This window comes from Geotrypetes seraphini, chromosome 12 (assembly GCF_902459505.1).
Source record: "Geotrypetes seraphini chromosome 12, aGeoSer1.1, whole genome shotgun sequence".
In the NCBI taxonomy this organism is placed as follows: domain Eukaryota; kingdom Metazoa; phylum Chordata; class Amphibia; order Gymnophiona; family Dermophiidae; genus Geotrypetes; species Geotrypetes seraphini.
Genome location: NC_047095.1, coordinates 115,026,534 through 115,040,985, shown reverse-complemented (window position 1 = coordinate 115,040,985; position 14,452 = coordinate 115,026,534). Strand labels below are relative to the sequence as shown.

Sequence of the window (14,452 nt, the reverse complement as noted above, 5' to 3'; positions counted from 1 at the left end):
TCTCGAGGGCCGGAGTTCCCTACCCCTGGGCTAAATTCACTAACCTGTCTAAAGAGGGCGATCTGTGACTGATCCCAGCAGGCCCGACAAATTCAAATACAAAAAAAATTCAACCCTTGGGTTAAAACCATGGGCTCGCAGTGCGGGGAAGGGCAGGAGAGATTCAGGGTGGCAGGCAGGAGAAATCCGGGGACGAGCAGGGCGGTGATTCAGGGCAGAGCAGGCAGGAGAGATCCGGGGAAGAGCATCGGGGGGCAGGCAGGAGAGATTCGGGGCAGCAGAGAGCAGGGCGTGCAGAGAGCAGGGCTTCAATGAAGCTGGAGAGTCGGAAAGATGTTGTGAACATCCCCAGCAGTCACTTCTTGGGTTGATCAGCCAGTCCAAAATTTCTTTGGTAAATCGCGTCCCTGTCTATTTTGCATGCATTGCCCCTCATTTGCATGCACGGATTGGAAGCGTATCGTTGGAGAGGTTAGTGAATTGGACCGGAAGGAAAACTGGTTGCACAGGGGTCACAAACCGATTGGTACACGTTCGGTTTGCTTTGTGAATCTAGCCCAAAGTGACAGATGGGATTAGAGAATGAATAGGAGGAGAGGTCTCAGTGACATAGTAAGAGTGATAGAGATGGTATTAGAGCCTATGAATGTGAGAAGGGGTCTCACTGAAACAGTGAGGGTGATGGGATTAGAGACAGTGAATGTAAAAAGGGGTCTCAGTGGTAAAGTGAGAGTAATTGATGGGATTAGATCTAGTGAATGTAAGGAGTAGTCTCAGTGACAGAGATGGGTTTAGAGCCTGTGAATGAGAGGAGGGGTCTCACTGAAACAGTGAGGGTGATGGGATCAGATGTGAGGAATGTGAGGATCCCCTATGCTGAATAATGAAAACCTTTTTCTCCCTCTTAGTTTCTGGAGCAGAGGGGAATCTCTTCTAAGAAAAACATAACTAGTTTGAACTACTTGGAAAGACATGAGCTAAATACAAATAAAGAAAAAAAAAAAAAGAGAGACATTCAGAGGAGAACAAATATCCCAGACAGTCACAAAAAACCCACAGTTTCATGTGCAAAGAGACTCCTAAACTAAACTAAACCTTAGGTTTGTATACCGCGCCATCTCCACAAGTGTAGAGCTCAGCACGGTTTACAGGGTTAGGTTGAAAAGGAGCTACAATGAAGGGTTATAGGAAAGGAGCTAGGAAGATAAAGAGGGACAGGAAACCAAAAAGAGGGAAGTGTTAGATTTTTGAAAAGAGCCAAATTTTCAGGTGTTTGCGGAAGGATTGGAGGGAACTTGAAACTCTGAGCGGAGATGTGAGGTTATTCCAGAGTTCTACTGGCATAAAGAGCAGATTGTATATACCTTATAACCATGGGATCAATTTGCAGAAGTACTGATATGTAGAGTGGCAACTATTATATCAATAAGTGCCCTTTTTGTGAATTTCAGTGAATTTTGGTGAATTCTGTAACAATCCGTGTGATAGACGAAGGTGGTTTGAAAAGTTTGTTAAAAAAAAAAGCAAGTTAAACAACATAGTCTCCATCGAGGGCTATACCCACGGAGGGGCATAATCGAAAGGGACGTCTAAGTCCGTTTATGTCCATCCCGCAAGTCGTCCACAGTCAAAAAGAGCCTAAGGCACATTTTCAAAAGAGACGTCCAACTTGTTTTGACTTTCGAAAATCGTCCAATTATACATCCTGCAGATCTGATCATCCAAGTCGCTAAAACGTCGATCTTTAAAGCACATTTTCGTCCAACTATCCGTCCAAGTCAAAAACGTCTAGAACAAGCCCTGTTGGACGTGGGAGGGGCCTGCAAAGTGATGGACAGAACATCCAGACATTGCACCTAAATAGTGGGGTACCTTACAGGGCACTGCTGTGACCTTCACAAACAGGGTGCCATGGCTTCTCCTCACTACAGCTCCCTTATAGGTGACGGTGAGCCCCCCAAACCACCTCCAGAATCCATTAGACCTACTTAGCTACCACCCCAATAGCCCTTATGGCTGCAGGGGCAGTGTCAAAGCAGTAATTACAGGGGCTTATGGGCATGGGTTCTCCTTTCTATGGGTCCCAAACCCACCCCCAGGATGACTTAAGCTACCTCTGTGCTGGACGACTAGGCTTTCCTATGCCAGGCGGCCAGGTGATGATAGTCTGGAGGCTTAAATTTAAAGTTATGATTAAAATTTTTATAGGGGTGGGGGGGTGTTGGTGATCACTGGGGTAGTGTGTGGGGGTCTGTATTATGTGTTTTCAGTGCTTATCTGGTGAGTTTAGGTGGTTTTGTGTGGCTTAGACCATGTTTGAGATGGTCTAAGTCAAAACGTCCAGGTTTCGTCTAGGCTCTGTTGTTACACTTTCGGTTATACATGCTGTACGACTAAGTCTAAGCCGTCCCCTGTCCCGCCCAACTCCCGCCCTCGACCCGCCTCCTGAAACTCCCCGTTTAGCTTTGGACGTTGAGTGGCACTATGAGGGTCTAAGTTGTTTAGAAATACGTCCAAAACCCAGTTTGATTATCGGCGCTTGGACGTTTTTGAGAAATGTTCGTCCAAGTGCCGACTTAGGCCGGTTTTTGGACGTTTTTCTCTTTCGATTATGAGCCCCTTAGTTTCCAGTTTTTGCATATCATATTTTTCCTACAATATGAAAAAAAACTGGAAACTCACTGGATGTATAATCCTCGATGGAGACTTCGTTGTTTAACCTGCTCTTTTAACAAACTTTTTACGTTCAGATTCATATGTTTTGCATTGTTGTTATTTGAAAATCAATAAAGATTTATTACAAAAAACAAAAAATCTTCTTAAGCCACCCTCGTACACTAGTGTATACCTATGGAGGGGAGGGTGGATATATATGAGCAGGGTTCCCAGTTATAACTTGCAGAATACTGTAAGACAGTGGTCTTCAATCTTTTTCACGTAAAGGGCTGCAGTGTGAGTACGAGAAAGCTGTGAGGGCCACCAAAAGATTTCAAGCTTACACATACTACTAGTTTTGTAAAATGCCTTGGCCTGCTTTTAAGACTGGGTATGAAACATTAAAAATAAATACTAATTGTTTCTATAACACTTCAAGGATATATTTTAAAAACTCATTTTATTTTGGATTGTCAACAGTAGCAAATTCCATAAATGAGACACCTGAGTAACACACATAAGAGATTATTTGCAGTTACTAAATATCAAGTGGGCAAGACTGAAATTAACACATTTACAGGATTTGAAGTATCAGACAAAGACCAAAAAAGTCTGCAAAAAGTACAAAATGCAGCTGTGAGGCTTTAAAAAAAAAAAGCTAGATCCTTTTGATCACATCTCTGCCGCGTTGAGTGAAGTTCATTAGTTTCCAATCAAAAAGCGAGGTATTTTCAAGATTCTTATGATAGCTATCAAGCTCTTCCATGGTAAGGTCCCTCATTACATGATAGCAAAGCTTCCCATATATCACCCCAAAAGGCCACTTTGATCACAACTAGAAAATCGATTCTGTTTTCCCCCAACCAAACTTCTCCAATTAGAAGGTGCTCGTAAGCGAATATGCTTACTTACATACAGTGCTAAAGCTATGGAATCAACTTCTTCACATCAGATCAATAGACAACCTGTTGCCCTTCCAAAAAACATTGAAAACAATCCTGTTTAGCATCCAACGTGCATTTTGAGAATACGGCTCTAAAATTATTGCTGCTTCTCCTGCATTTCCTTCATAAGTATAATGATATTAGTCATATTTCTATTGAAACAATGTGCATTGTTTAGTTTAATTGCAATGTCCAATGTCTGTCAACAAATTGTAAGGTATATATCATTGTATGGCCCCTGGGCCTTGTTTGCCAAGATCAAACAAAGGGTTACTCTTGGCTTGCATAGTAGCTCTTCTTAAAGTTCCTGCTGACTTTGCATCTGCCCTCACAACTTTGAAGATTATCCTTTTTTTAATAAGTGGCAGGACTGGGATGCTGATGTAGAGATATTAAGCAGAGTTGGTGGTGAACCAATGGCAAGAATTTCCAAAGGTGAAGATGAAGTGCAAATGAAGAGCCTTTATTGGGTCTATATCACAATAACTTGACAACGAGTTGTGTTTCAGCCATATAGCCTGCCTCAGAAGGCCTAGTGTTGGTATATCACTGTGATCATGAACTCAATGGAGAAAAATGGATCACCAAACTAGTCTACTGCTAGAAAGAAACCCAAGAAGTCTATTTTGGTGTTCCATTTTTCTCCGTTGAATTCATGATCACAGTGAGAAACCAACACTGGAACTCCTGAGGTAGGCCTTATGGCTATAACACATCTCGTGTTGAGACATTGTGATAAAGACCCAATAAAGGCTTTTCATTTGTACTTGCCTTTGGACATATTTTGCCATTGGTTCACCGCCCACTCTGTTGTTGGTGTGTGTTTGTATCCATAGAGTTTTTTGCTCTTCTGTTCCTCTTTTGAGATACCAAGTTGCCCAGGTCCAGGCTGGAGACCTTTTGCCAGTTCTAGTTTTGAACTTAAATCCCAAAAGACTGTGAGATTTGTAGTGCCTGATCCTGCCAAAAGACCCAGGACTATCCCAAAAGATCCAGGACTATCCCAAAATCTCTAGGCCGGAACTGGGTAACATGGCATCTCTGCTAATGGGGATAGGACAGTGGTCTCAAACTCACGGCCTGCCAGGTACTATTTTGAGGCCCTCGGTATGTTTATCATCATCACAAAAGTAAAATAAAACAGTTTCTTTATCATATGTCTTTTTAGCAGCACATTACAATATTATTATTAAGACTTAGCCAAAAGGAAAGATTTATAAACTATAAAGAGTTTTACCTCATGCAAAATTGTCATTTCTTTAATAAGACTATTTTTTCTGAGGCCCCCCAAGTACCTACAAATCCAAAATGTGGTCCTGCAAAGAATTTGAGTTTGAGACCACTGGGATAGGATGTGGATTTTGTAAATTTAATCAGCCTGTAGGGAAAATATTGCTCAACGAAGGGAAGCCACTCCCATTCTCTGAAGCTGATTTACCGGAAATGAAAGTGAAACTAAAGCTTCTGTCCTTTTCTGGGGATCATGGCTGCTGCCAGCACGGCTGAGAGTCTACAAGAAGAAACTTCTTGTTCCATCTGTTTGGATTATTTTACAGACCCGGTATCTTTAGACTGTGGACACAACTTCTGCCGTTCCTGTATCAATCAGTCCTGGGAAGGGATTGAAATAAATTTCTCCTGTCCCCAGTGCAGGGAAACATCTCAGCAGAGAAACCTCAGACCTAACAGGCAGCTGGCAAATATCACAGAAATAGCAAAAAAAATGCCTAAAAGCAACCAAGCAGAAAAACTTTGTGAGAAGCATGAAGAGAAATTAAAATTGTTCTGCACAGAGGATCAGAAACTAATCTGTCTCGTCTGTAAGGAAGGAAAAGATCACAGATCTCACAAAGTCAACCCCACAGAGGAGGCTGTGCAGGAATACAAGGTAGGTGTCAGTTTCTTCATTATACTCCAGAAAGACCATGAAGTAAGTCCAATATATTATTTCATTCTACAGTTGTCATAATGTCATGTCTTAATTTCTTCATTAAATCTTCCATAATTTTGTTGCTCAAATAAAATTATGGAGGAGGAAAAGACTTCAGTTGCTCCAAGCAGTTTCCTGCTCATTCACTTTCTCTCACAGGATATGATGTGAATGTATTTGGTTGGAGCTGCATCGTAGACCTCCAATTCATGTAATGTTCATATTTCCAATTGCACTTAATATTGCTTAAACACCGTGTTTCCCCCCCCCCAAAAAAAAATAAGACAGGGGGGGGAAAAACGTATTAGGGATGTCTTAATTTTTTTCAGGTACAACAATCATCTCTCCCTTCCCCTCCTCCACCCCAATTCTTCCTCTTTCTCTCTTCCCTCACCCCCCATGTACAGCATCTTATCTTCCCTCTCACCCATCCCCTTGTGCCTTCCCTCTGCAGCACCTTTCTATCCCACCCTCCCTCCCGCTAGGAGACTGACATACCTCCGCTCCGAAGCCTCCAAAAATAACAGCAGCGGCAGCACTATGAACGGGCTGCTTCGCAGCCTACCCTTCCAGGGCCTTCTCTCTGCTGCGTCACAGAGGGAAGGCCCTGGCGGGAAAGGCGAAGCAGCCTGTTAAGAGCACTGTCGGGGGCCCCGACAGTGCTCTTACTGTATTTGGAGGCTTCGGAGTGGAGGTATGTCAGGTCTCACTGGGTGGGGGTCAGCAAATCGGGTAGCACTAGTGTCAGGTTTGGAGTCGGGGTGGCTTCGGGGGGGTCGAACTTAACTAAGGCTTATTTTTGGGGTAGGGCTTAGTAACAGTAAATGACAGCAGATAAAAACCTGAATGGTCCATCCAGTCTGCTCATAAGTTATACTCATTAAAAAATACATGATTAGATTAACTTGTCTCTTTAATATTTCTGGGCCTTAGACTGTAAAGTCTAGTATTGTCCTAGGTTCCGATTTGTTTGGCACAATTTACCTATAGTCAACCCATGTTGCTTTAGATCTTGTAATCCATTAGATTCAAAGAATTTCACTATACTTTCCTTCAGCAACGTTTCCATTATTTTTCCAATAACCGAAGTGAGACTTACCAGCCTGTAGTTTCCCACTTCATCTCTGCAGCCACTTTTGTGAAGAGGGACCACATCTGCTCTTCTCCAGTTCCATGGAACCTCTCCCGTCTCTAAAGATTTATTGAACAAATCTGTAAGAGGACCTGCCAGAACCTCTCGGAGCTCCCTCATTATCATGGGTCCCATAGCTTTGTCCACCTTCAATTTTTCAAGTTGTTCATAATCACTTTCTTCTGTGAACGGTGCTGTATCCACTCCATTCTCTGGTGTAACTTGGCTGACCAATTGCGGTCCTTCTCCATGTTTTTCTTCTGTGAATACCGAACAGAAGTATTTGTTTAGCACAGTTGCTTTTTCCTCATCACTCTCCACATAGCGGTTCATATCTTCTTTCAGTCTCGTAATTCCATTTTTTTGCCTTCCTCCTTTCACTAATATACCTGAAAAAATGTTTGTTTCCCTTTCTTATATTTATAGCCATATGTTCTTCCACGTGCGCTTTCACAAGACATATCTCTCTCATGACTTCTTTCAGTTTCATCCGATATCATGTTAGGGCTTATTTTCGGGAAAACAGGGTATATCTTATACACTGGAAAGCTGTGATTTAATTGCATGTCACAGCCATTTAGTTGAAATGGCTGTGCTCGATGGAGCTTCTCCATTTTACCCATTTGCTTCTTTAGGAGCCACCCTTAAAATTTCAGCTGCAAAAAATGACATATTTTAATAATTCTCTATCCTCAATTATATCCACCACTGGTTTAAAAAAGGTTTGAACTGTAGGAAACATATAAAGTCAGCTAATGAGACAGACATGGGGGAAGCCACTGCTTGTCTTGGATCGGTAGCATGGAGGGTTTCTGCAAGATACCTGTGACCTGGATTGGTCATTGTTGGAAACTGGACCAGATGGACCATTGGTCTGACCCAGTGTGGCTGTTCTTATGTTCATTGTCAGTTGTTTCCAGAAGCAAATTCTGAAGGTGATTTTTCCCTTCAGGCTGCTTGAAGGAAACAGGATGGAAGGGACTTATAAAAGGAGCAGAGTAACTGTTTTCTGTTCTGCAGGTTGTGCTCCAGCTTCATTAGAGCAGAAGTGCCAGGCTGCGTTAGACTGGTGGTCTCTTCAATCCAGCATCCTCTCTCTAGCATTGGTCATATGGTTCAACTCCCTGTTGCTTGTTCCCAAATCACGGGACCTACTTAGCTAATAAGTGTAAGTGGACCCTCCCTTCGGATATATGTCTAAACCTTTCTTAAACCAAGCTACGCTATTAACTTTGACTACATCTTCTGGCCATATACTGTATATACTCGAATATAAACCGGGAATTTGCAGCAGCCTATCAATGAGCGATGCAGGGCCGGCTGGGAGCACGAAAAGCTCGCTCTTGCATGCCAGCCCGGGTGCGCCGCTGGATACTACCTTTAAAAAGAGGATTTTGGTGCATACATGCTGGACCACCAGGGAACTAGGTACACGAGGGAGGGAAGGAGGGAGGGTGGTAATTGTTAGTGTCGGCCGGGGCAGGAGATGGGAGGGATCCCTCTGGTCCTGGCCTACCACTAGGTGGTTTAAGTTAAGGGGCTGTTGGTGGAAGGGAATTTGTTTGGATTGGGAGGTGTGGGGTAGGAATTGGGTGCTGTCGGGGGTTAGCATTTGTAATTGGGGTGATTGGGGGAGGAAAATTGCCACAGCACCTATCCTGACAGTGCCTTGCACTACCAGGCTGCTGGTAGCACAGCTGCAGTTGTTGCTTCTTTTCAGGTGACGGTATGTTCAACTGCACCAATCGTGACAGCTAGTGCATGGTATTGAATCATGTGCTAGCTATCACTGCTGGCTGGGTTAGAGGGCAGAGGGGAGTAGGGATAATCAAGCCATTGTGACATCACTGATGAGGTTGGCTCTTTTTAGGGGGAAGAGGGTACAGGGAAGGAAGGTGGGACAGTGTTCAGAGCCTGGCAGGGAGGGAGACTGAGTGCAGAACCTTGCAGAGGAGGGCGTGACGGAGGGGACACTGGGTGAAATCCTGGCAGGGCATGCCACTTGAATATTAAGCCCCCGACTTATATTCGAGTCAACCATTATTTTTTTATTTTATTTTTTCCTCCTTTTGAGGGGAAAATGGGGGGTCTTGACTTATATTTTGATCGACTTATATTCGAGTATATACAGTATTTTACAGGTTAACTGTTCGCTGCCTGAAAGAATACTTTCATAAAGTGGTTCCACATCTGCTACCTAATTGTTTCATGGAGTGCCAACTAGTCATAATAAAATTTGAAGGGGTAAATTTTAATTCCTGACTTATCTGCTCCACCCCAGACAGGGTTTTTATAAAACTCTTATCATACCCCCATCAGTCATCTCTTCTCCAAACTACAGAGTCCAAAACAGTTCAACCAGGTCCTGCCAATCCAATCTCATCAGCTTCTTTGACTGTGTAACAAGAAAGTTGGACTTGGGAGAGTCTTTGGACGTCGTGTACCTGGACTTCAGTAAAGCTTTTGACAGTGTCCCACACCGCAGGCAAGATGGAATCGATGGGGTTAGGAGAGACACTAACTGCATGGGTCAATGATTGGCTGAGTGGCAGACTTCAGAGGGTGGTGGTTAATGGTACCCTCTCTAAAACATCGGAGGTGACCAGTGGAGTGCCGCAGGGCTCGGTCCTGGGTCCACTCCTTTTCAACATATTCATAGGGGATCTGACTCAAGGGCTTCAAGGTAAAATAACACTATTCGCCGATGACGCCAAACTATGTAATATAGTAAGTGAATGCAGTTTATAGAATTATATGGCGCAGGACCTGCTTACATTGGAAAGTTGGTCCTCAACCTGGCAGCTAGGCTTCAATGCTAAGAAATGTAAGGTCATGCACCTCGGAAGCGGAAATCCATGCAGGACGTACTTCTTGAACGGAGAAACTTTAACTAGGACTTCAGCAGAACGAGATTTAGGAGTAATCATCAGTACAGACATGAAAACTGCCAATCAAGTGGAGAAGGCTTCATCTAAGGCAAGGAAGATATTGGGTTGTATCAATAGAAGTTTCATCAGCCGAAAGCCTGAAGTCATAATGCCGTTGTACAGGGCCATGGTGAGACCTCATCTGGAGTACTGTGTGCAATTCTGGAGGCCACATTACAGTAAAGATGTGCGCAGAATTGAATCGGTTCAGCGGATGGCCACCAGGATGATCTCGGGGCTCAAGGGTCTCTCATACGAAGAGAGACTGAACAAATTGCAGCTCTATACTCTCGAGGAACGTAGGGAGAGGGGAGACATGATCGAAACATTTAAGTACCTCACGGGACGTGTCGAAGTGGAAGATGATATTTTCTTTCTCAAGGGACCCCCGGCCACAAGAGGGCACCTGCTCAAACTCAGGGGAGGAAAATTTCATGGCGACACCAGAAAGTATTTCTTCACAGAGAGAGTGGTTGATCATTGGAACAAGCTTCCAGTGCAGGTGATCGAGGCAGACAGCGTGCCACACTTTAAGAATAAATGGGATACCCATGTGGGATCCCTACGAGGGTCAAGATAAGGAAATTGGGTCATTAGGGCATAGACAGGGGGTGGGTAAGCACAGTGGGCAGACTTGATGGGCTGTAGCCCTTTTCTGCCATCAACTTCTATGTTTCTATGTTTCTATAACCTTTTATTAATTAATTTATTCCCTGCCCTCCCAGGAAGCTCAGGGCAGGTAACAGAAGAACAAACACAAATACTGAGAATGAGCTAACAGAATAACTGGGAGGGTAACAGAATAATAGGGGGGAGGGTTCTAGGTACGATATTAAAGGCTAACAATTTATCATCAATGAACAATATACAGATTCCGTAGGCATGTTATCTAATAGTGCTGCCCTATTCAGGAAAAAAAAAATTTGATTCGATTCAATTCAGCCTATTGAATCGATTTTTTGTTTTGTCGATTTTCCTGCCCAATTGGGTGTTTTTGGTTTTTTTTTCAAACATCCTGGTGTGTTTATTTTATAGCCTCTTCAATCCTTTTGCCCTCTCCTACCACACTGGTCCTGTGGGGTAAACAAACAAAAAAATATTTTCCTCTCTCTGTTAAATCCTAGCTCACGTTTGCGGTCTAACACCACATGGAAGGATACACATTTCAAATCTGACATATTGTAATCACAAAACAGAAAATAAAATTATTTTTCTTACCTTTTGTTGTCTGGTCATTTTTCAAATCAAGTTGGTCCCAGGCTCTGGTTGTCTTCTGATCAGGCTCTCCTTTCTTCTTTCTCTGTGCTAATCATCCATCTTCCATCTCTGTCCTCCCCTTCTGTTTCCCTTTCCTCCCCTGGAGGTCTGGCATCTTTCCTTTTTTTCATCTCCATCCCCCCCGCAGCTACAGCAATAGACCCCACCGTCCACAGATCCACCATCTCTCCTTTTCTCAACTACCCTTTCATCCAGCTTCTCTCTTCTGTGTATCTGTCCCTATTCTCCTCTCCAGTAGTGTCCCCCTTGTGTCCCTGTTCCAATGCTCCCTCCATGCCCAGCATCTTATCTCTCCCCATATCCAGCTTCTTCTTTCTCTCTTCCTTACCTCCTGTGTCCCCTTCCCCAGGTTCAGGCTTTCTCCTGCTATCTCTCCTGCCATCCTGTTCCCTGCCCACCTACTTTGGAGCAGTATCTGTCCCTCTTGTACTCTTCCCCTTATAGTCTTGCATTTCTCTCTCCCTCTCTCCAGCACCTCTCCTATGTTTTCCTCCCCCTCTTTTTGGTTTGGTATCTCTTTCCCTTCACTTCACCCCAGGTCTAGCATCTCCCCTCCCCTCTCTTACACTCTCTTACCCCTTCCTCCTCCTCCCTCAGCACAGGCCTGCCAGGCATCTCTCAACCCCTTCCTCCCTCCCCCCTCGAAGGCCTGCCTCCCTGCCGTGGAGGCCTGTTCCCCGCTGCGAAGGCCTGCTCCGCCCGCAAGCCTGCATGTTCCCCCAGCTTCCCCGCTTTTACCTTAAGCTAATGCGGCAGCCTGCAGGGTCGCCGGTGCTAAAGAGATCCCTGCAGCTGCCGTTGTCCTCAGAGGCATGTTTCCTCTGCTGCGATCCTGACCCTGACGTCAGAGGAGGGGCGGGACCGTAGCAGAGAGAACGTGCCGCTGAGGACGATGGGCAGCTGCAGGGATCACTACAGCACCAGCGATTCTGCAGGCTGCCCTATTAGCTTAAGGTAAGAGTGGGGAAGCTGGGGGAACATGAAGGCTACCAACTGACCCTCCTTCCTTAAGCATGAGCGGCAGCGGATGGCCAGCAAGAGACAGTGCTGCTGCTCCTGCTTTAGGAAGGCACGGGGGAAGAGTCGGGAGGCCAATTTTTCTTAAAATTGAATCAATTCGAATTGATTCACGTGATTCGAATCGGTGAATCGATTTGAATCATGAATCGGGCAGCACTAGTATCTAGGTACAAGGTGAAGCTAACATGTTATCATGTTCAGATGGCAATCAGGTGGAGCAAAGACATACATAGTTTAGGGGTGGAGACTCTGGAAGCATAGAGAGCATAGCAGGGCACGGACTGAAAAGTATGTTGGAGGTAAAAAGAGGGGCGGTCAAGCAGTAATGTAGTCTTGTTCACCTGGCAGTTTATATATCTGTTCTTATCGCTTGAGGGCTTCATTGTCCTGGTTCCTTGTAACTAATTTTCAGGCTCAGAGCAGTTAACTGAAGAGGATAAGGCAGCCATTCTTTATGAAATGTCTTCTGAAAATCCAGTTGTCTCCTTTATCTACAGGTTTATTCACATCCTCAAAACATTCTGTTAGATTAGTAAGCCACAACTTTCCATTCTTAACATTGGTTCCTCCTGATTAAAGCATGTTTGGGGTTTGGTTTTGGTTTTTAAATAAAACCAGTAATTTTGTTTCTAACAATATCTTGCCCTGTTTTACCCAGCACTGATGTTTGAGTCACTCCTTGAAGGATAGGTTACAAATTACCAGTAGTAGGTATTCTTATTGTATTTGAGTGCTCTTAGAATTCTGAGGTCAATACCATCAGGTCCCAGTGATTTGCTATTATTCAGTTAGTTTGCCCTAGCACCTCTTTCAGATTCACACTGATCTGTTTCAACTTTATAGGCTAGGAGCATCTGAGAGATGTGTAACTTAGAAGTTCTATATCTAATGTTCACAGGAAAAATATGAAATCCAGCTAGATCCTTTAAGGAAGAAGCTACGAGAGATTCTAGAATTTAAATCCAGTGAAGAGAAAAAAGCTGAAAAGCTGAAGGTATGTATCTTTTTCTCCCTCTGAGGTGCTTTCAGCAGAACAATTATTCTTGTCAAGATATCAATAGCTTCACCATAATTAATTATTGTCAAATAATTTTTATTGAGCTCAGCACAGCAAAGATATAGAAACATACACATTGATAAGCGAAAGCTCAAAGTTTTGAAATGACAAACAAGTCCCCACCAAACAACCCCCCCACACCATCCAACCCCCCCTCCCCCCTCCAGCCCAGTCCTCACTCCAGCAGCAGGATTATATAAACATACCAGAAATCAAGAACAGTGAATCAAATACAATACAAGTTAACAAAAACATATGGAAGAGATTAACAGAGTCATAGTGGTCCATAAAGGCTCCCACACTAGTTAAAAGAACTACGCTCGAACCGAGGCAAAGTCTCTATGCTCCCACATCAACAGGGTGATCAATCGAGTCCTCCAGAGGGAAAGGTCAGGACCATCCACTTCCAGCCACTTGATGAAGATGCACTTCAATGCAATGACCATTGTCCATTTAAGGAAAGTGTTTGCTCCTCGCTGACGAGGATGGTAATGAGGGAGAGAATCAAACAGAATCAAGGAGGAGTGGTGAATTGTAATTGCCCAGACGAACTCCACAAAAGTGAAAATAATTTCCCAAAATGCCCGAATATGTGGGCAAGACCATACCATATGGCCCAAACCGGCCTCGGGACAATTACATTTAGGACACTCTGCAGTCGCCCGAAATCCTGAAAGATAAGTTCGCTTTGAAGAAATATACAGTCTCAAAACCAATTTATAATGCTGCTCCCAAAAAGAGATGTATTGACAGAATGTGGGCAACCTTTTTATAGATTGCAGCACCACATCATCTGGCAAGGCCATCTGTAAGTCATGAACCCAGGCTTCCCGCAATCTGCAGTGGTCAAGCAAAGGGGATTCATCCTTCAAGTGACAATGATGAAATTTAAGAACAGGTAACTGAGAGCCTATTGTGAAAGCAGTAGACAGTAATTCCTGTCGATGGGCATCAAGATTGGAGGACTCTAAAGAGTGAAGGTAATGACTAATCTGCATATATGCAAAGCCATCAGAAGGAGGGATACCATATTCCTGTTGAAGTTGGGCAAATGTCTTAACTGTCCCATCCTCAGATATCAGATGCAACAGATAGAGAATCCCCTTTGCTTCCCATCGGACAAACACAGAGCTATCCGCCCCGAGGGAAATTACTATTGAAACGTATGGGCAAAAAGGGTGATTCCCTCACATGGATGCCATGAAATTTACATACTTGGTAGGTAATAATTCAGGTCGAAGAGAAGGAGCAGAATGAAAATAGGCACTAAAGTGGACAGTATGAAACAGGTGAGTTCCAGGGAGATATTAGCAAAGGTAGAAGTACCCCGAAAGAAGTCATTAATATGGCTCATTCCACAGCCAATAGCCAAGAATCTAATATTCAACAAGCATAAGTCCCCTTTATACAATGGGGTAGCTGCAATATGATAAGGAAGTCTAGCTCATTTACCCACCCAAAGAAAACGTTGGACTAATCGAATAAGTTTATGTTCATCTTTGCGGGTCA

General features: G+C 43.9%; 1 protein-coding gene across 2 annotated transcripts in view; it reads left to right on the top strand.

Moving 5' to 3' along the window:
• Positions 1 to 5,079: 5,079 nt before the first annotated feature.
• The window catches only part of LOC117346601 (E3 ubiquitin-protein ligase TRIM39-like), a 30,558-nt gene continuing 21,185 nt past the window's right edge, over positions 5,080 to 14,452 (top strand). Inside the window, exons 1-2 of one of the 2 annotated variants that reach the window (XM_033916433.1) lie at positions 5,080 to 5,487; positions 12,785 to 12,880. In XM_033916433.1, coding sequence (XP_033772324.1) covers positions 5,083 to 5,487; positions 12,785 to 12,880 — 501 coding nt within the window. In that variant the 5' untranslated portion in view covers positions 5,080 to 5,082. The remainder of the gene's footprint in view (positions 5,488 to 12,784; positions 12,881 to 14,452) is intronic. The other variant, XM_033916434.1, reaches the window with a different exon arrangement.